Raw genomic sequence first — 22,517 nt, 5'->3', positions numbered from 1 at the left:
CAAGACACTAGGCACTTTGCAGTGTTGATGGGAGCCTTGAGTACTTTCTCTCTCTCTCTCTCTCTCTCTCTCTCTCTCTCTCTCTCTCTCTCTCCCCCCCCCCCGTGTGTGTGTGTGTTTTACACAGAATTAATTTAATTATTCTAGTTAGTTTAAATCAGGCAACAAATCAGTACTAAGACAATTTGCAAAGGTGTAAAACTGCCTTAAACATCAAATTTATGGTGTTTTTTCTTTAAAACCTTCACAGCTCCCAGTTGTTCAGCACATGGTGTCCAAATTCTGTTGTTTGTCTCTCATCACCCAGCATATTCAGGCCCCACCCTATATTTATTTAACCCTATTTCTCACTACTCCTTGAAAACAAATATGGACTACAAGCAGCTGCTGGCTTAACAGTCATCATATTATACCTTCATTTCCTCCTTCTGGCCTTTATTTGTTACAATTTCCCACCAGAAGCACCATCTTCAGTTTTTCCTTCTACATCTTTTCAAGACCTCTCCCTTCTTTGACCCCCAGGTACTTTAGCTTCAGGTGGTTACTTCTCTTTCCAGCACTGGCCTGGAGGGCCAGGGCCTGGGCATCTTTTCTGGTGTCCCCACATCCCCTAGCACAGGCTAAGCATGCTGGTTGTTTGGTTAGTTGGTTGGCTGGTTATTTAGTTGTTGGAACAAAACTGTTGCCAAGAAAACATCCCTCCACTAAGCTGAAATGAGAAGATGGGAGGGTGAATGAGAAGAGGAAAGCCCAGCATTTTTTGACTTGACATTTTCTTCAATGGCGCCAGTTTTATAAGTCTTTTCTTGAAAACTCCTGTTTTAAACAGATCTGGAGGTGAGTGTGCACTTCTGACACTTATACACTTACATAGAAAACACACACACACCAAAAAACCTCAGTGGCGAAATCACAAGGAGGTCAGCGCCAGAAAGACCTGTGTGTGAGTTTTGGCTCTGTCACTCACTAGCTCAGGACTCAATCATGTAACGTCAGTTTCCCTACCTGTGAAATGGTCATAATAGCCACTTTGAGGTTATGAGGGGTTAAATAAGATGACACAAACAAAAGCACTTTGAAGACTTCAACATTTCCCCACCCCCAAATGTTAGTTATTATTATCTGTTGGTTATACAGATGATGGTATCAGTAGATAATTGCTTTAGCTGAGGTTGCCTTTATGCAGTTTTGACCATTTCCTCTGGATTGTGTAGGTGCCTGTGATGAATTCTGCAAATTCTGAATGAACTTCTGTTGGTCACTAGATCACTGGACAGATGGGTAGAGTTGTGGATGTGTTTTTTTGTTTGTTTGTTTGTTTTGTTTTGTTTTGTTTTTGAGACGGAGTCTCACTCTGTTGCCAGGCTGGAGTGCAGTGGTGCGATCTTGGCTCACTGCAACCTCCACCTCCCGGGTTCAAGCAATTATCCTACCTCAGCCTCCCGAGTAGCTGGGACTACAGGCACACGCCACCACGCCCAGCTAATTTTTGTATTTTTAGTAAAGACAGGGTTTCACCGTGTTGGCCAGGATAGTCTCAATCTCTTGACCTCGTGATTTGCCTGCCTTGGCCTCCCAAAATGCTGGCATTACAAGCATGAGCCACCGCACCCGGCCATGGCTGTCTTTCATAGAAATCATTTGCCTTGTCCCGTCCCTCCCAAATAATAGTGTGTGATTCAGAAAGCTGATTCTGCTACCAATAGTAATAATAACAATGACAATCACAACTGCTATTTCTGAGTACACATTTTGCCTTAGGTTAGCAAAAATGTTCCTTTGACTTCTCACATGAATCCTGCAAGGTAGGTGTTATCCCCATTCCACACATTAGGGATAGAGACTAAGAGGTTCAGTTATTTGTCCAAGTACATATATCTAGTAAGTGGGGGAATTGGGATTTGATGATGGTTTGGTCTGCTCCAGAGCCTGTGCCCTTTATACTTCTCTGCAGAAGCTGAGACATTAAAACAAGGTAGAAGAAGGGAGGAGGGACAAAGGAAAGGAAATAAAGAAAATGGTGCTACCTTTTCTAATGCATTAGCCTTAAAGGCTGTTAGAGGTAAAGGGGACAGAAGATAGAGGTAAAGGTGGCAGAAGAAGAAGATAAAGGGAGTGGACATCAGACCCCCTGAGCGTGCTTCAGAGAAGAGATGCAAAGATTTTTGCCTGGAAAGGTTGCCCCAGGGCTTTATGGTGGGTAGGCTTCACGCTACTTCCCTTGGACTGACTCACTCAAGGTTTTATGAAATAGGTGTTCGGCAGCAAAAAGGGTCTGATTTAACGAATGAGAGTTGAAAGAGTTAGACCTAGGCTAATTTCCCCAAGGAAGCCAAAGCTTAGTTTACTTGTTCAACTTTCATTCTTTTAACACCGTTTATGTACCAGGTTCTGGGATGTGTGCTGATTGCAGAGATTTTAAAAATTTGTCTTCAGGGAGCCTAAGAGCCTGCTGAGAAGTACAGTAAAGTCTTTGACATTTGGGAATTTAACAAAATTTTAACTATTCTTTAGCCACCAGAAGTAAAATCTAAATCTGTGGTTCCCAATCTCAAATGCACATTGGAATTACCTGGGGAACTTTTTAAAAGCTAAATTCCGTGACTTCACAGCTAGAGATTCTGAGTTAATCTAGGGTGCTGTCTGGATGTTGGGACTTTTTCAAAACTCCATGGGTGGGGCTCCTTAGAGAAGTGATTGATTCCAGGACTGGGCAGGGAAAAAACAAGATGAGACAAGAGCATTTTGTGGTAAGTAATGAAGTGATTATAAAAGGATGAGGGCCTAAGTTTAACAGTTAACATAGTATCCTGGATTGGATCCTGGGATAAAAGAAAGACCTTAGTGGAAAAACTAGTGAAATTGAAATAAACTCTGGAGTTTAGTTAACAATAATGTCCCAATATTGGCTTTTTAGTTTTGACAAATGTTTTATGGTTACATAAGATGTTAGCATTCAGGAAGTTGGGTAAAGGATATATAGGAACACTGTGTACTATCTCTGCAATTATTCTGTAAATCTAAAAGTATTCCAAAAATTTAAATATCTATTAATAAAAATAACGTGAGTAAAAGGGGTGGGAACAAGTTAAAAGGACACAGGCAACTTGAAAGTATACCCATTGGCCAAAAGCTAGAACAATTTGAACAACAAAATAACAATAGTGTTGGACTTTACAGAATAAATTAAAATATCCATGAGTCCATACTGGTAAAAATAAATAATTGAATAAATAAATGGTGGAGGAGGAACAGCTCTTCTTCACAAAAGAATACAATTAAATAAAATATCACTACTAGAACATCACAGCAATAATTGTTACAAGAAATATCCATCAGTAGATGTTAAAATTAATAGGTGAAAGTTTGAGGAGAAATGGAATATTTGCACAGTCTCCAAGTATCTCCCCCAGGGTATTTATTAACTATACAGGGGAAAATGGTAGCTTTACAGTAGAGATACTTTCTTAACCAAGTGATCAGGGCAATTAACATCACCGGTAATAAAATGTATTGATATAATGTACTCCCTGTGAGTCTCTGGAAAAAATGTGTAACCTCAATCAAATCATGTGAAAATATCAGACAAAACCAAACTGAGATATGTTTTACAAAACAACTGATGAGTGCTCCTAAAAAATGTCAAGGTCGGCCAGGTGTGACTGTAATCCCGGCACTTTGGAAGGCCAAGGCAGGTGGATCACGAGGTCAGGAGATCGAGACCATCCTGGCCAACATGGTGAAACCCTGTCTTTACTAAAAATACAAAAATTAGCCAAGTGTGGTGACATGTGCCTGTAGTCCCAGCTACTTGGGAGGCTGAGGCAGGAGAATCACTTGAACCTGGGAGGCAGAGGTTGCAGTGAGACAAGATTGCACCACTGCACTCCAGTCTGGCAACAGAACAAGACTTTGTCTCAAAAAAAAAAAAAAAAGTCAAGATCATTAAAAAAGACAAAGACAGACTGAGAACAGGTTGGAGGAGACTAACTAGACATGACAGTTAAATGAAAATCCTGAATTGGATTTTGGCAAAAAAGAAAGAAAGAAAGAAAGAAAAGCATTAGGGAAAAAAACTGATGAAATTTGATTAAATACTGAAGCTTAGTTAATAATATTGCATTAATATTAATATATTAATTTTCTATAATTGTGCTATGGTTATGTACATACGGAGGGCTGAGTGAAGAGTATATGAGAGCTCTCTGTATTATTTTGCAACTCTTCTGAAAGTCTGAAATTATTTCAAAATACAGTTAATCTGTTCATTATTTCACTGGGCTAACATCAAGGTATGGGCAGGACTACATTCCTTCTGGAGGTTTTAGAGAATCTGTTTCCCTCTTCCATGGCATGAATGTACTACAGTTTGTCTAACCATTCACCTGTTGAAGGACATCTGGGCCGATTCTAGCTTGACTATGAATATTTGTGTGCAGGTCTTATGTGATGTAAAGTTTTCATTTCTCTGAGATAAATGCCGAAGAGTGTAATTGCTAGATCATATAGTAACTACATGTTTAGTTTTACAAGAAACTGCCAAACTATTTTGAAAATGAGTATCATTTTACATTCCTACCAACAATGTATAAGTGATCCACTTGCTCTGCATCCTTGCCAGCATTTGATTTTGTAACTTTAAAAACTTTTAGCCATTCTGATAACTGTGTAATGCTATCTCATTGTGATTTTAATTTGGATTTCCCTAATAGCTAATAGTGTGCTTATTTGCCATCTATATATCCCCTTTGGTGAAATGTCTATTCATATCCTTTGTCCATTTTTAAATTGGATTGATTTTTCTACTGCTGAGTTTTGAGAATTTTTTATGTGTTCTAGTTACTAGTTCTTTGTGAGATAGTGGTTTGCAATTTTTTTCCACTTTGCAAATTGTCATCTCATCCTCTTAACATGGGCTTTTGCATAGCAAAAGTTTTTTAATTTTGATAAAATTAAAATCATGTTTTTTCTTTTATGGATTTTGCTTTTGGTGTCAAGTGTAAGAACTTTTTGCCCAGCCCTGAAGATTTTCTCCTGCTTTTTTCCTAAAAGTTTTAGAGTTTTGTATTTTACATTTTTTTGCATAAGATGTGAGGTTTAGATTGAGGTTCCTTTCTTTTTTTTCTTTTTTTTTTTTGCCTGCAGATATCCAATTGTTCCAGTATTACTTGTTTAAAGCCTTTTTTTTTTTTTTTTTTTTTTTGAGACAGGGTCACACTGTGTCACCCAGGCTACAGTGTAATGCCACAATCACAGCTCGCTATGGTCTCAACCTCCTGGATTCAGGTGACCTTCCACCTTAGCCTCCGAAGTAGCTGGGACTGTCTTAGCTGGGACCACCATACCTGGCTAATTTTTGTATTTTTTTATAGAGATGGGGTTTCGCCATATTGCCCAGGCTGGTCTCTAACTCCTGAGCTCAAGTGATTCACCTGCCTCGGCCTCCCAAAGTTCTGGGATTACAGGTGTGAGCTGCCATGCTGGGCCTAAAAGCCTGTTGGATTTTAGGATTACTTTTTTCTGGAATTGTCAAAAAGCAATTGAGCACATTTGTGTGGATTTATTTCCAGAATCTCTATTCTGTTCCATTTATCTTGGGTCTATTCCTTTGCCAATACTACATAGTTTTAATTACTGTAAGTCTTAGAATTAGGTAGATTGATTCCTCTCACTTTATAATTAAAATGGTTTCAGTTATTCTAGTTTCTTTGTTTTTTCTTTCTTTCTTTCTTTCTTTCTTTCTTTCTTTCTTTCTTTCTTTCTTTCTTTCTTTCTTTCTTTCTTTCTTTCTTTCTCTCTCTCTTTTCTTTCTTTCTTTCTTTCTCTCTCTCTCTCTCTCTCCTTTCTCTCTCTTTCTTTTTTTTTTTTTTTGAGATGGAGTCTTGCTCTGTCATCCAGGCTGGAGTGCAGTGGTGCAATCTCAGCTCACTGCAACCTCCGCCTCCCAGGTTCAAGCGATTCTCCTGCCTCAGCCTCCCCCGTAGCTGGGACTACAGGCGCATGCCACCACGCTTGGCTTATTTTTTGTATTTTTAGTAGAGACAGGGTTTTCACCGTGTTAGCCAGGATAGTCTCAATCTCCTGACCTGATGATCCGCCCCACCTCAGCCTCCCAAAGTGATGGGATTACAGGTGTGAGACACTGTGCCCGGCTTTGTTTTCTATTTTCTTTATTTCACATGGGGTAAATGTGAAATATTGTTACATGTATATAATGTGTAGTGATAAAGTCAGGGTACTTAGGAGAGTCATCACCTGAGTACAATACATTTTTGTTGACTATAGATAACTCTACTTTTGGCCGGGCGTGGTGGCGCACACCTGTAATCCCAGCACTTTGGGAAACTGGCGGGGGCAGATCACCTGAGGTCAGGAGATCAAGACCATCCTGGCTAACACGGTGAAACCCCGTCTCTACTAAAAATATAAAAAATTAGCCAGGCGTGGTGGTGGGCACCTGTAGTCCCAGCTACTCAGGAGGCTGAGGCAAGAGAATGGCATGAACCTGGGAGGCAGAACTTGCAGTGAACCAAGATTGCACCACTGCTCTCCAGCCTGGGTGACACCGCGAGACTCCGTCTCAAACAAAACAAAACAAAACCCTACTCTGCAATCAGGCATTGAATTTATTCCTTCTAACTATATATTTTATTTTGTTTTTTTGAGACAGAATCTAACTCTGTTGCCCAGGCTGTAGTGCAATTACGCCATCTCAGCTCACTGCAACCTCTGCCTCCCAGATTCAGGTGACTCTCCTGCCTCAGCCTCCCGAGTAGCTGGGACTATGGGCATGTGCCACCATGCCCAGCTAATTTTTGTATTGTTAGTAAAAATGGGATTTCACCATGTTGGTCAGGCTCGTCTTGAACCCCTAATCTCAAGTGATCTGCCCACCTTGGCCTCCCAAAGTGCGGGGATTACAGGTGCGAGCCACCGCGCCCGGCCACTTCTACCTAACTGTATGTTTTTACCATTTAACCTACTTCTCTTCTTCCTCCCCACTCCCACCCACTCACTCTTCCCAGTTTCTGTTATCTGTCTTTTCACTCTCTACCTCTGTATGATAAAATCGTTTAGCTCCCACATATAAGTGAGACCATATGATATTTGTCTTTTTGTGTCTGGCTTGTTTCACTTAAGATGCAGTTCAGGCCGGGCGCGGTGGCTCAAGCCTGTAATCCCAGCACTTTGGGAGGCCGAGACGGGCGGATCACGAGGTCAGGAGATCGAGACCATCCTGGCTAACACGGTGAAACCCCGTCTCTACTAAAAAATACAAAAATCTAGCCGGGCGAGGCGGCGGGCGCCTGTAGTCCCAGCTACTCGGGAGGCTGAGGCAGGAGAATGGCATAAACCTGGGAGGCGGAGTTTGCAGTGAGCTGAGATCTGGCCACTGCACTCCAGCCTGGGCGACAGAGCAAGACTCTGCCTCAAAACAAAAAAAAAAAAAAAAAAAAAAAAGATGCAGTTCAATTCACATTGCTGCCAATGACATGATTTCTTTCTTTTTATGAGTGAATAAATAGTATTCCATTGTGTATATGTACCACATTTTCTTTATCCATTCATCCATTATGGATGCTTAGGTTGATTCCTTATCTTTGCTATTGTGAATAGTGCTGCAATAAACATGAAAGGGGAGGTTTTCCTTTGACATATTGGTTTATTTTCCTTTGGGTAGATACCCAGTAGTGGGATGGCTGAATGAATGGAATGGTAATTCTATTTTTAGTTTTTTGAGAAATCTCCATACTGTTTTACATAGTGGCTGTAATAGTTTACATTCCCACCAACAGTGTGTAAGAGTTCCCTTTTCTCTGCATCCTCATCAACATTTGTTATTTTTTGTCTTTTTAGTAATAGCCATTCTGACCTGGGGTAAGATGATATCTCACTGAGGTTTCAATTTGCATTTCTCTGATGGTTAGTGATATTGGGCATTTTTTCATATATTTGTTGGCCATTTGTGTGTGTGTGTGTGTGTGTGTGTGTGTGTGTATATATATATATTTTTTTTTTTTTTTTTTTTTTTTTTTGGGGACAGAGTCTCACTCTGTCGCTCAGGCTGGAGTGTGGAGCGCAGTGGCGCGATCTTGGCTCACTGCAAGCTCCGCCTCCCAGGTTCATGCCATTCTCCTGCCTCAGCCTCCCGAGTAGCTGGGACTACAGGCATGTGCCACCACGCCCGGCTAATTTTTTTTGTATTTTTAGTAGAGACAGGGTTTCACCATGTTAGGCAGGATGGTCTCGATCTCCTGACCTCGTGATCTGCCTGCCTCGGCCTCCCAAAGTGCTGGGATTACAGGCGTGAGCCACCGCGCCCGGCCTGTATATCTTCTTTTGATAAATGTCTACTCATGTCCTTAGCCCACTTTTGGGGTTTTGTTTTTTTAGTGTTATTTGAGTTTTTTGTATAGTCTGGATATTACTCTGTTGTTGGATGAATAGTTTGCAAATATTTTCTCCCATTCAATGGATTGTCTCTTTACTCTGCTGATTGTTTCCTTTGCTGTGCAGAAGCTTTTTAGTTTAATATAGTCTCGTTTGTCTCTGATTTTTGCAACAGTCTCAGGAGGATTGATATTAGTTCTTCTTTGTATGTTTGGTAGAATTCAGCTGTTAATCCATCTGATCCTGGGCTTTTTTTGGTGGGAGACCTCTTATTAATGATTCAATCTTGCTACTCATTATCCATCGTTAAGGTTTTCTTTTTCTTCCTGAATCAATCTTGGTAGGTTGTATGTGTCCAGGAGTTATCCATTTCTTCTAGGTTTTCCAGTTTGTCAGCCTATAGTTGTTCATAACAGTCTCTGATGATTTTATGTGGTATCAGTTGTAACATTTCCTTCTTAATTTCTGATATTCTTTATTTGGGTTTCCTCTCTTCTTGTTTAGTCTAGCTAGTGGTTTTAAGATCAACTTTGTTAATCTTTTTGAAGAATTTTTTTTTTCATTTTCTTGACCCTTTGTATTTTTTTAGTCTCTATTCTGCTCTGATCTTTATTATTTCCTTTTTTCTTCTAATTTTAGGTTACTTTGTTCTTGCTTTTCCAGTTCCTTGAGGTGCATTGTTAGATTATTAATTTTAATCTTTCTACTTCTTCAATGTAAGCATTTATTGATATAAATGTCCCTCTTATTATTGTTTTTGATATATCCCATAGATTTTGCTATGTTGTGTTCGATTTCTATTTGTTTCCAGAAATTTTAAAATTTCCATGTTAGTTTCTTTGTTGACCCAATGGTCATTCAAGATTATGTTGTTTAATTTTCATGTACTTAAACTGGACTTTAGACCGGTTTACATTTTTCTGGGTATTGATTTCTAGTTTTATTCCATTGTGGTCTGAAAAGATACTTGATTGGATTTCGATTTTTAAAAATTTGTTGGCTGGGCACAGTGTCTCAGCCTGTAATCCCAGCACTTTGGCAAGCCAGAACGGGCAGATCATGAGGTCAGGAGAGCGAGACCATCCTGGCTAACATGGTGAAACCCCATCTCTACTTAAAAAAAAAAAAAAAAAAAGTAGCCAGGCAAGGTGGCACGTGGCTGTAATCCCAGCTACTCAGGAGGCTGAGACAGGATAATTGCTTGAACCCGGGAGGCGGAGGTTGCAGTGAGCTGAGATCATGCCACTGCACTCCAGCCTGGGTGACAAAAGCTAGATTCTGTTTCAAAAAAAAAAAACAAAAATTGTTGACACTTGTTTTGTGACCTAACATATGGTTTATTTTGGAGAATATTCCATGGGCTGATGAAAATAATATATATTCTGCAGTTGTTGGATATAATGTTCTGTAAATATCTTTTAGGTCCATTTGGTCTAAAGTCCAGTTTAACTACCATGTTTCTTTGTTGATTTTCTGTCCAGATGATCTGTCTAATGCTGAGAGTGGAATGTTAAAGTCCCCCGTCCCCAATCATTATACTGCAGTCTTTCTTTTTAGTGGTAGTAATATTTGCTTTAAGACTCTGGGTGCTCCAGTATGGGCTGCATATATATTTAGAATTGTTATATCTTCTTGCTGGATTGATCCATTTATCACTATATAGTAACCTTCTTTGTCTCTTTTTAATTGCTTTTGACTTGAAGTCTATCTTATTTGATATAAGTATAGCTACTCCTCCTTGCTTTTGGTTTTCATCTGTGTGGAATATATTTTTCCATCCCTTTTATTCCATATATGTCTTTACTGGTAAGGTGAATTTCATGTAGGCAGCATATAGCTGAAACTTTTTTTTTTCATTTATTCAGTCATTTTATATCTTTTAAATGGAGAATTTAATCCATTTATATTCAAAGTTATTAATGATATGTGAGGTTTTTTTCCTGTCCTATTGTTAAATATTTTTTCTGTTTGTTTTACGTATTATTTAGTTTTTTCTTTTTCTCCTATTGTTCATTGTGTTTTGGTGGATTTCTGTAATGGTACCATTTGAGCCCTTTCTCTTCCTCCTTTGTGTGACTGCTTTACCAGTGAGTTTTATACTTTCATGTGATTTCATAATGGTAAATGTTATTCTTTCACTTCCAGGTTTAGGACTCCCTTGAACATTTCTTGTAGGTCTGGTCTAGTGGTAACAAATTCCCTCAACATTTGTTTGTCTGGTAAAGACTATTTCACCTTGATTTATGAAGGATGATTTTGCCAGATATAATATTCTTGGCTAGCGGGTTTTTCTTTTTTTCCTTTCAGCACTTTGAATATATCATTCTATTCTCTTCTGGCATGTGCAATTTCTGCTGAGAAATCCACTGATGGGGTTTCCATCAGACTGGATGCTTTTTTTCTAGCTGTTTTTAGGATTTGCTCTTTATCTTTGACTTCAGACAGTCTAACTATAATGACCATTTTACATTGTATCTCTCTGGACATCATGAGCCTCCTGTAACTAGATGTCTAAATATCTTGCTAGACATAGGATGTTTTAATGTATTATTTGGTTAAATAGGCTTTTTAGTCCTTTTGTTCTTTCTTTCCCCTTAGGGATACTGACAATAAATAAATTCAATTGCTTTGTGTTATCTCAAATGTTACGAAGCTTTTGCTCATTCTTTTTAAAAACTTTTGACTGGATTATTTCAAAAGACCTGTCTTCAAGTTCTGGGATTCTTTCTCCTGCTTGATTTAGTCTATTGTTGAAGCTTTCAAATGTATTTTGTATTTCTTTCAATGAGTGTTCAGTTTCAGAATTTCTATTTGGTTCTTTTAAAAAATATCTCTCTTTGGAAATTTCTCATTTATATTCTGAATTGTTTTTCTGATTTCTTTTTATTGTTTTTCCAAATTCTCTTGTATCCCACTGAGCTTATTAAATATCAATATTTTTAATTCTTTCTCTGGGATTTCAAAAAGTTCTTTTTGATTAAGGTCTATTGCTGGAGAATTGTGTTCCTTTGGAGATGTCATATGTCCTTGCTTTTTCATGTTTCTTGTGTTCTTATGTTGATATCTGTACATCTGGTATAACAGTTTCTTCTTCCCAGTTTTGAATTTACTTCCATAGGGAGGACGTTTTCCTGAAGATGTACCTACAGTGTTCATTGGCTACAGCATTTGGCTTTTATTTATTTATATTTATTTATTTGAAATGGAGTCTTGCTTTCTTGCCAGGCTGAAGTGCAGTGGTACAATCTCGGCTCACTGCAACCTCCGCCTTCCGGGTTCAAGCAATTCTCCTGCCTCAGCCTCCCGAGTGGCTGGGACTACAGGCACACGCCACCATGCCCAGCTAATTTTTGTATTTTTAGTAGAGACGGGGTTTCACCACGTTAGCCAGGATGGTCTTGATCTCTTGACCTCGTGATCCGCCCACCTCTGCCTCCCAAAATGCTGGAATTACAGGTGTGAGCCGCTGTGCCTAGCACATTTTTGCTTTTATTCTGGGTACTTTGGCTGCAGTGTTAGTAGTATCTGTGATTTCATCAGTGGGTTAGGGTACAGTTATTAGAGTCTATGGTGAAGTTGTGCTGTGGGATGCCAGGTGGGCCAGTCTACAGGCTCCAATTTTGGCACTGGTGGTCTGAGTATGCCTATCCTTGTGTCCCAGGGTTGGGTATGCTGGCACTGGTGTTGGTGGTTACCAGCACGTTGATTCTTGGGCCTCCACATGACTTGCTTGGATGCTGGCAGTGGTAGTGGTGGACTGGGCAGGCAAGAGGGTTCTTGGGGCCCTGGACAGCTAGCATGGCACAAGTGATGGCAGTAGCAGTGGCAGGATAATTATCTGAGTTCTAAGAGTTGTCCTTTTATGATAGCAGTGGGTGTGATGGGCTGTGTAGGACAGTCTCCAGGACTGCAGGTGGTACTTGCCAGCTGACGTGGTGGCAGCTGAGAGTTTAGACCCAACCTCAGGACCCCAGAAGGAGTACTCAGGTGCCCAAGGTGCCCTTGTCACCCTCCAAGGCCGCGGGCTATGTGCTGTGTCTCAGAGAAGGGGGTGAAGCTGGGTTGGGTGGGCTTGTGCTCAGGCCCTTCAAAGTGGGAGCAGGCACCAGTCATGGTGGGTAGGGGTCAGGGCAATCCTCAGGTCTCAGGTGGAATGCATGGGTGAGGAGTGGTAGTAGTCATGCTGAGGTCCTCCCACTGGAGAGGGTGGGGCTGACCTCTGTGGCTACAGCCTGGGCCAGTAGGTGGGGAATACGTACCTGTCTCATGCTTTGGCCCTGGCGGGGCTTACCCCCCAGCCCTGGCAGCAGCTGGCCACACCTAGCTTGAGCCCTTACCTTGCTGCAGGAGCCCCCAACCAGCTTGTGACTAAGCCCCAGTGGCAACTTGTGCCTGTTTTCATCCCAGTCTCAGTCCTGGCAGCACTCACTTCCCAGCATTGAGAGCTGCAGCCCATGCCTCACTTGATTCTCAGTCTCGGCTGTGGGAGTTCATTCCCAGTTTGTGCCCTAGTCTCAGCAGCAATAGCTTGAGTTTCTCTAATGGTACTGCTGGCCACCAGGATAGCATGTGCACCTGCCAAAGACTAGGATTTAAAATGGTGCCTTGCTGTAATTGTTTGGGTCTCAGAAGAAGTATGGGACCCAGCATGAGTTCCCTTCTTGGGACAATTTTGTCCCCCATTCTCCTGGCAGCTCCCTATGTATGTTTTCAGGACTTAGGAGGGTTGAGGAACTCTCTCGCGGTCAGGATTGCATGATTCCATGGTGGGAATGAGGGCCACCGGAAGTCTCTCACTTACTCTTTCCCCACATTGAGAAGTCACTCTTGGCTGCCAGCTGATCCTAGCCAAGCAGTCTGCCTCTCCTCCTCCTTCCTTGCTTTTGGTGTTTCCTGTAACTTTTCTGTTGAGTTCCAGCGTTCTCTTTTGGATAATGTATTCAAAGTGTGACTGTATATACATGATTTCGGTTCTTCTAAGTGGAGGAGGTAAGCATGAAATGCTTCTGGTCAGCTATCTTGAAGCCCCTCCCCCTCCTTTTAGGTATTCTAGTTCCTTTGACTTTTCTTATAAAATTTAGGAAAATCTTATCTATGTTAACAAAAAACTTGCTGGACTATCGATAGGAATTGCATTAAACCTATATATCAATTTGGGGGAGAACTGGCATCTTAACTGTTGAATCTTCTAATGCATGAACACAGTATGTCTCTCCATTTATTTAAATCTTCTTTGACTTTATTTAGCATTGTGGAGTTTTCTCTATACAAACCCTGAATATATTTTGCTAGATTTACACCTATTTTTTTCAGTGATTATAATTTTTAATGTCTGTATATGTGTTTGTTGCTGGTATATAGAAATATAATTTTGTTGTTGAGATGGAGTCTTGCTTTGTTGCCCAGGCTGGAGTGCAGTGGTGCAATCTCAACTCTCTGCAACCTCCACCTCCTGGGTTCAAGCGATTCTTCTGCCCCAGCCTCATGAATAGCCGAGATTACAGGCACGCACCACCACGCCCAGCTAAATTTTGTATTTTTAGTAGAGATGGGGTTTTGCCATGTTGTTCAGGCTGGTCTCAAACTCCTGAGCTCAGGTGATCCGCTTGCCTTGGCCTCCCAGAGTGCTAGGATTACAGGCGTGAGCCACCGTGCCTGGCCTAGTTTTAGATTTTTTTAAAAGATTCTGTGGGATTTTTCTACATAGCATGTCATGTCATTTGCATATAGGGCAAGTTTTACTACTTCCTTTATAATCTGTATTTCTTTTACTTCTTTTGCTTGCCTTATTACAGTGGCTAGAACTTTCAGTAGTATGTTGAATAGGAGTGATAAGAGTGTACATTTTTGCCTGTGCCTGATCTTAGAGGGGAAGCATTCAGTCCTTCACCATTAAGTGAGATGTTAGCTGTAGGTTTTTTGTAGATGGTCTTTATCAAGTTGTGGTAACTCCCTGCTGCTCTTAACTTGAAGAGAGTTTTTGGTTCTGTCTTGGTTTTTCTTTTTTTTTTTTTTTTTAAGATGGAGTCTTGCTTTGTTGCCCAGGCTGGAGTGCAATGGTATGATCTCGGCTCACTGCAACCTCCATCTCCCAGGTTCAAGCAAGTCTCCTGACTCAGCCTCCCAAGTAGCTGGGATTACAGGCGTGTGTCACCACACCCAGCTAATTTTTCTATTTTTAGTAGAGACTGGGTTTCACCATGTTGGTCAGGCTGATCTCGAACTCCTGACCTCAGGTGATCCGCCTGCCTCGGCCTCCCAAAGTGCTGGGATTACAGGCGTGAGCCACCGCACTAGGCCTGTTTTGTCCTATTTTTCGTAATGAATGGATGTGGGTTTTGTAAATCCTTTTTCTGTGTCAATTGATATGATTTATGATTTTATTCTTTTCTTTATTGACATGGTAAATTACATTAACTGATTTTCAAATGTTGAACCAGCCTTGCATACCTAGAACAAATCCCACGTGGTCATAGTATACAGTTCTTTTTGTACATTATTGAATTTGGATTGCTAATATTTTGTTGAAGATTTTTGTCTAAGTTTATGAGATATATTTTTATGTAGTTTATGTATATATTTTCCTTGTCTGATTTTGGTATCACAGTAATACTGGCCTCATAAAGTAAGCTGGAAACTGTTCTTTCCTATTCTGTTTTAGAGGAAATTGCATTTTGTTGATGTTGTCTTCTTTAAATGTTTGGTAGCATTTTCCATTAAAACCATATGTGCCTGGAGATTTCATTTCTGAGAGCTTTAAGTTATATAATTAAATTATGTTAATTAATAAATGGATTTGTTGACATAATTTAATTATGTAATTACATTAACTAGTTTTATAAAACGTTGCTTTATATTTATATGGCTTTATATTCCCCAAATAGCTGGCTAGAGAATTTTTTTTTTTTATTTACCAGAGGAAGGTGTCAGAGGGGACCATTCCCTGTCCTCCTGTACCACTCCACCCCTTTTCCTTTCCATCCCTTGGGTGATTTCAAGCTTGAGGGTGCGTGGGGTCAGGAAGCCTGCCTTGTGGGTGCTCCCGGTGTTTCCCCACAGAACAGACCATGGATGCTGAGGGTGAGGTGGAGGTGCATCACTAGGGCCCTACATTAGCGAAGGAACAGGGAAACCAGGTGGGGTGTCCCCAGCAGCCTTCCATCCCTTTGTGGTCACAGGGCTTGATAACGAACAGCAGGTGCCAATCTGGAGATAGGCACAGAGATGAAAAGTCCTGAATGAGGACTCCAGCCCCACCCTTACTATGCTGTAGATGTTATCACTGTACTATAACAGCAAAGGGAGGCAGGTGTTGGGCATTTAAAGAGGAACACAGCAGAGAGTTCAGACTGTACCTTGGGGTGACATGTGAGGATGAAGTTTTTGGCTTTGTGACTGCCCAAAGTCCTTATGAGCAGGTCCACCTTCATAGAGCTCTTTCATTCTCTACAAATCATAGTCCCACTGTGTGCATACTCTGGGCACACTGTGTCTGGGCACACTCTGGGTATACTGGTGTCCCAGACTAACTCAGAGGCCTGCAGTCTTTCTGGGGTGGAGTTGCAGAGCTGGCTTTGTGTCCCATTTGAATGGACTCTCTCCACAGCAGATCTGAGCCTGTACTTCCCACCTGGCAGCTGATGCCCCATTTGGCCTTGCTGAGGGACATGAAAGGATGTGCTTTGGCATCTGAGGATGGCAGTGGCAGGAGAGGGAGGTGATGAGAATATTGTGGTAGTCTGCATGGGTTTTCCATGAATGATTAAGAAGCTCATGTTTATGCAACTTGCTTAAAGCCACATAGTAAGTGGCAGAGTCGCTGGATCCTGGTCAGTCTAACAGAAGAGTCATAAATAATGTGACTCAGTTTTCTCATTTGTACAATGGAAAAACTAATGGTCTTTACCTCCCAGTATGGTCATGAGAATTCAATGAGACAATCATGTAAAAATCCAGCACATGGCCTAGATAGAACATGGTAAGTATTAGATAAATATTAGTCATTATTAATATTGATATGTCATTTATCAACAAAGTCAGAATTACAATCATGGTACCAAAAATTTAGCATTAACGTAAGTATGATAAAATTAGAGTTGTTTCTGGTTTATAAACATGTGAGGCCTTTTTTTTTTTTTCTGGAGACAGAGTCTCATTCTGTCGTCCAGTCTGGAGTGCAGTGGCACAATCTTGGCTCACTGCAACCTCCACCGGTGAGGCCCTTCGTTAGACATTAATTTGAAGCTGCGGCATTCTCCCACTATGAGCCCACCTGTCAGCCTGGCTATCTGCCTTGATCCTAGATGAAGTGGCCATTCTGCCTGCCCCTCAGAACCTCTCTGTGCTCTCAACCAACATGAAGCATCTCTTGATGTGGAGCCCAGTGACCGTGCCTGGAGAAACAGTGTACTATTCTGTCGAATACCAGGGGTGAGTTTTTTTTTTTTTTTCTTACTTTTAATAGTTCTTCTCCCTTAGGCAGAAATTGGTTCCTGAAGGCATAGCCCTTCCTCCTGAGCCCAAGGTGGCTTTTTGAGTCCAGGGATAGATTATCCCCAATGATCTACCCCCTCTGTCTGCATAGGCATTGAAAGAGTTGAAGAAGCAAGGGAAATTGTTCTGTGGATTTGACAGTGAACTCTCTGGGAAGACGAATGTGCCTAACACCTTTTGGTGGAGTTCTTTTAAAAAGTGAATCAACTGTTCAACGGGTTTGACTCTGACTTGAGATGGATAAATCATTGGAGACTCAGGTCCTTTAAGGGTGGAGGAGTCCTCACTTTTCCTGACTGTAAGTTTATACCTAGAGCCAAAACAAACTATAACCCTAAAGGTCAGCTGGCCCTGGGGCCAAGCAGGCTCTAGTCTTCTCCAGGTGACCAGGTACTTGCAGCTATTGAAGATTGATAAGGACACAGAAATTGCTCCATGTATTTCATTAACAATGAGTACAGGCTAAGCACCTACATATGTAGATATTCTTCTAGGCTCAGGGATACAGTTGACAAGGTTTCTGGATTTTGAGAGCTTACATCTAGAGGAGGATACAGGTGGTAAATATATTAGGCCAGCATTCCCTAGTATGGTAGCCACCAGCCACAGCTGGTTATTTAAATTTAAATTAAATTAAATTAAAATGTCTGTTTCCTGCCACACTGGTCACATTTTAGGTGTTTAATAGCCACATGCGGCCAGTGGCTACCATATTGAACAACATCGATTTAGAATATTTGCATCATCACAGAAAGTTTATTTTTGGAAAGCACTGCTCTAGGGAATTTTGGACAGTAATCAGTGCTAGGAGGAAGCTAAAAGGCTGATGCCATAGAGAGTTGACATTGACTCTCCTTTATATTAGATGGCCTGGGATGGCCTCTCTGAGGAGGTGATATTTATGCCATGTCTGAAGGACAAGAGGAGCTGGCCATGCGAACAGCAGGGCAGAGCGTTTGAGATGGAGTGAACAGCTAGTCAACAGTCCTAAGGCAAAAAGTTCTCAACATTTCGGAGAAATGACCAGTGTGGCAAGAATATCATTCTTAGGAGCTGAGTGAGAGAGAAGGCCAAAGCATCTTGTAGGCCACTGGCAAGAGTTTGGATCCCATTCTAAGTCCTGTAGGAAGCCAGTAAGGAGAGAAATGCCATGATCTGCTGAGTGGTGAATGGTTTCGAGAATGGCAGGTGTGCAAGCTGGGAGACCACAGCAAGGCAAGGAATGACAGTGGCTGAGATTAGGGTGATGACCCTGGAGATGAAGAGGTAAGAGATACAGATACATTGATGTTTATGCCTAGCTTTCCCCATCTGGCGATAAAAGGAGTAAGGGAGAACAGATGGTTGGTAGGGAGGAGAGTGGAGGAGCTGGGATAATGAGCAAGTACTTACTTTACTTACCTGTACAAAGTAGGAGAATGAAGGCAGTTACTTGCAACCATAACAGAGCCTGTGTCAGAGGGGCTGGTGTAACTCTGTGCCCTCCTCTCTTTGACAGGGAGTATGAGAGCCTGTACACGAGCCACATCTGGATCCCCAGCAGCTGGTGCTCACTCACTGAAGGTCCTGAGTGTGATGTCACTGATGACATCACGGCCACTGTGCCATACAACCTTCGTGTCAGGGCCACAGTGGGCTCACAGACCTCAGCCTGGAGCATCCTGAAGCATCCCTTTAATAGAAACTCAAGTAAGGCCCTTCTCTCCTTACACTCCCACCCCCACCAGCCACTCCTTTGGGAACCATGTTCACCTAGACTTTCTAGACTTTTTTTAAACATCAAAATAGTCCTGCAAAGCCAGGGTATTGTGAACACAAACAACCCTTACTGGTACATTTGAAAAATTGCCAGCTGCTTTCTACATGCTGCTCTCTCTCATGCCCTTTAACTTTACAAGTCATTCCTGATTGTCTGTGTCAGGGAGTGCAGGTGTTGGGGATGCTGACACTGGGAACCTGGAAGGAAAGCTGCTCTGGAAGTGAAGAGATGGCACCAGGACTGCTGCTCCCTACCCTGATTGTGCCTCCATAAATCTTACACTGCCTCCCACTTGATGCCTCATTAACTACATATTTACTGCCCATGTAATCAGCTTTGTTGTGCAAGAGGATTTATACATTTAACAGAGCCACCGGAAAATTGCCCGTCTATAATGACTTCTGTGGGAAATAAATAGCTTTTCTTTTGGAGTGGTACCTGGAAAAGGATTGAGAAAGAAGTAATAGAGGAATCCAGATAGGTGGCCAAATATGGCTGAGTACAAGCACTGGCCATTGTGTAAAAGGACGTGGGTGTTTGGGGAACAGAGGAGGCAAGGGCTGATGGGCAGGGGGTAAGGAAGCAGCTGATCATGTGGTGAAGGGCTCTGACATGAAGCTTGACCAAGTCAGTAGAGAGGAGCCATGAAGGATGAGAGGATCTAGACCAGGTATACTTTTTTTTTTTTTTTTTTTTTTTTTTTTTTTTTTTTTTTTTGATATGGAGTCTCACTCTGTCGCCCAGGCTGGAGTGCAGTGGCGCAATCTCGGTTCACTGCAACCTCCACCTCCTGGGTTCAAGTGATTCTCCTGCCTCAGCCTCCCAAGCAGCTGGGACTACAGGCATGCAACACCATTTTGGCCAGGCTGTTCTTGAACTCCTGACCTCAAGTCTTCTGCCTGCTTCGGCCTCCCAAAGTGCTGGGATTACAGGTATGAGCCACCGCGCCTGGCCGACCAGGTCTATCTTACAAAACAACCACTCTGACTGCTGTATGGAAACTGAACCAGAGTAGGGCAATCCTGCAGGGCAGGGGAAGAGCAAGGAGGGGGTTGTAATACTCCTACTGATCCCAAGAGTTTGGAAGGGGATGGGAAGGAGATGATGAATCCAAGAAACATGACTGATTTAGAAAGGACAGAGCTTAGGGACCAAGTTTGTGGGGATGGAGAAGGGAGAGAGAATGATGGTGTCCAGCTGCCAGCTGGAGTTGGTGAGAATACCAACTAAGGCTGCTGGTCTTGAAGAATAGGAGACACCCCAGGTTTTGAGACTGAGATTTCTGCAAGATGTTATGTCATGGATGTCTGATTGGCAGCCGGAAATCAATCTCTGAGGCTCAGAAAGCTTAAAGCCAGATACATAACACAAAGTGGTTTTGTTCGTTTGTTTGTTTTATTTTGTTTTTGAGGTGGGGTCTTGCTCTGTTGCCCAGGCTGGAGTGCAGTGGCGCCAACACAGCTCACTGCAGCCTTGACCTCCTGGGCCCAAGTGATCATCCTGCCTCAGGCCCCCAAGAAGCTGGGACTACAGGCACACGCCACCACACCTAATTTTTTTCTTGTATTTTTGGTAGAGATGGGGTTTCACCATGCTGCCCAGGCTGGCCTCAGACTCCTGAGCTCAAGTGATCCTCTTGCCTCAGGCTCACGAAGTGCTGGGATTATAGGAATGAACCATCACAAGGGGCCGTCACAAAGTTAACACCTAAAGGTTTGGAAGTAGATGAGACTGTCTAGGGACAAGATATTGAAGACGGAGAGAGGACAAGGTCCTGGAAAACCTCAGACTTTAAAATGTGGGTGGAAGGAAGGGCACCAGGGTAGAGAATCATGGTAGGGAGAATAGAACAGCTCCTGAGAGGCTGAAGGAAGCCCCTGGATGGGCCCTTGAGAAAGTAACTTCATGGAGTGGAGAGGATGACCATCTGGCTGCTGGGGTGGAGGACTGCATGGAGGTAGGAAGGGGCAAGGAATGGGTGGGAATGTAACCAGTTTAGAGCTGCAGGAAAGGCAAAATAAGGGTCTTCCTCGGCCTCTGTTTTTGTGATGTGGCAGAAGAACTTCTGTTGTGAGTGATGGTGGAGGAAGGTTTGGGGCAGAATTTGCAGCATTTGGCTGAGTCAAAGGTTACTGAGGAGTGTATGATATTAGATGGAAATTAGGAAGGTTTAGAAGAAGGGGAGCCCAAGCTGAAGAGCAGAGGAGGGAAGGGATGGGGCAGGAATAGGACCATTGGAATGGGATAACAAAAGGAATTTTGGTGCAGATCATGGGCTCCTTTGCCCAGGCCTCCTTCCCAGGCACCAGGACTGAAATGGAATGGAATGGAGTGACTTCATAGAATGGAGAGGATGATCATCTGGCTGAATTTGTTCCAGGAGGAGTTGGTCGAAGTGGCAGGATCTGGGGGAGATTAATGGGCCCTGGAGGGCACTGCAAAACTGCCACTACCTGCAGTGCCCAGGCAGCACCCAGCACCATCTCCCTCTGGCTCCTAAGAGCATGGGGATCCAGCCAAGACCATTGCTGGGGGCTGGCAGCTGTTGTTGGAAAGCAGGCATGGGTCACATAAAGATAAGGGAGTGCCTGCAAAACTATGTGGGTGGGGATGTGCTGTAACACCTTGTACTTAAGGAGGCCAGTATAAACAGGAAAAGAGCTTGCTGCAGGGGGAGCTGAGGTACAGGAGTCTGTACTTGCATCAGAAGACGGAAGATAACGGTTCTATGAGATCCCTCTGTGATCCAAGCGAATGAACTGGGGTGGCATCATGATCTCTTAAAGGTATTAAGTTTGTCCTCTTCCATTTGAAAAAGGTCACTCAGACCTCTCCGCAGAAATATGAAAAATCTTGATTTAAGGCTCTCCTGAAAAGGATCGCTACTCTCTCTCTCTCTTTTTTTTTTTTTCGAAGCGGAGTTTTGCTCTTGTTGCCCAGGCTGGAGTGTAATGGCACGATCTTAGCTCACTGCAACCTCCGCCTCCTGGGTTCTAGCGTTTGTCCTGCCTCAGCCTCCCAAGTAGCTGGGATTACAGGAATGTGCCACCATGCTTGGCTAATTTTGTATTTTTAGTAGAGACAGAGTTTCACCATGTTGGCCAGGCTGGTCTCCAACTCCTGACCTCAGGTGATCCGCCCACCTCAGCCTCCCAAAGTGCTGGGATTACAGTGGGATTACAGGCATGAGCCGCTACGCCTAGCTGAGGGTCCACATTCTTAAAGGGAAGCTTTACTGAGAGCAAAGGTTTTTTTTTCTGTTTTTTTTTTTTTTTTTTTTTTGAGATGGAGTCTCACTCTGTCGCCCAGGCTGGAGTGCAGTGGTGTGATCTTGGCTCACTGCAAGCTCCGCCTCCTGGGTTCACGCCATTCTCCTGCCTCGGCCTCCCGAGTAGCTGGGACAACAGGTGCTCACCACCTGTCCCAGCTAATTTTTTGTATTTTTAGTAGAGACGGGGTTTCACCGTGTTAGCCAGGATGGTCTCCATCTCCTGACCTCATGACCCGCCCGCCTCAGCCTCCCAAAGTGCTGGGATTACAGGCGTGAGTCACTGCGCCCGGCCCGAGAGCAGAGGTTTTTAACTTTGCACATTCGAGTCACAGGGGAGCTTTGGAATCACTTATGCCTGGGGCCCTTCCACAGAGAGTCTGGTTTAAATGATCTGCATGCATCTTGTTCACTGGGAGTTTAAGATTCTTCCCAGATTATTTTCATGTACAGCCAGGGTTGAGATCCACTAGTAAAGAGACTAAACAACCCACACAAGGGAGGTAGAAATGTAGAAAGAAATGGGCTCACATTCTGTAGATTAACTCTGTGACTCTGGGCATGTCACTTCATCTCTCTGTAAAACAGGAACAATGTTAGGCTGGG

General features: G+C 42.6%; 1 protein-coding gene and 1 long non-coding RNA gene across 4 annotated transcripts in view; one reads left to right on the top strand and one right to left on the bottom strand.

Annotated features, from left to right (window-relative positions):
• Positions 1 to 18,414, bottom strand: part of LOC140713487 (uncharacterized) — a 31,366-nt gene extending 12,952 nt beyond the window's left edge. Inside the window, exons 1-2 of the long non-coding RNA XR_012095580.1 lie at positions 18,286 to 18,414; positions 15,747 to 16,080 (exon numbers count right to left, since the gene is read on the bottom strand). This is a non-coding gene — a long non-coding RNA (uncharacterized lncRNA). The remainder of the gene's footprint in view (positions 1 to 15,746; positions 16,081 to 18,285) is intronic.
• IL20RB (interleukin 20 receptor subunit beta) overlaps positions 1 to 22,517 on the top strand; it is a 47,045-nt gene that overhangs the window by 908 nt on the left and 23,620 nt on the right. For all 3 annotated transcript variants that reach the window (XM_008009026.3, XM_008009028.3, XM_008009027.3), the window contains exons 2-3: positions 16,695 to 16,821; positions 18,383 to 18,573. In XM_008009026.3, the coding sequence (XP_008007217.1) occupies positions 16,695 to 16,821; positions 18,383 to 18,573 (318 nt within the window). The remainder of the gene's footprint in view (positions 1 to 16,694; positions 16,822 to 18,382; positions 18,574 to 22,517) is intronic.

The sequence above is a fragment of the Chlorocebus sabaeus genome, chromosome 15, assembly GCF_047675955.1.
Source record: "Chlorocebus sabaeus isolate Y175 chromosome 15, mChlSab1.0.hap1, whole genome shotgun sequence".
NCBI classification, from domain to species: domain Eukaryota; kingdom Metazoa; phylum Chordata; class Mammalia; order Primates; family Cercopithecidae; genus Chlorocebus; species Chlorocebus sabaeus.
The sequence above is the reverse complement of the archived record's forward strand: the minus strand, read 5'-3'. Positions and strand labels throughout refer to the sequence as shown.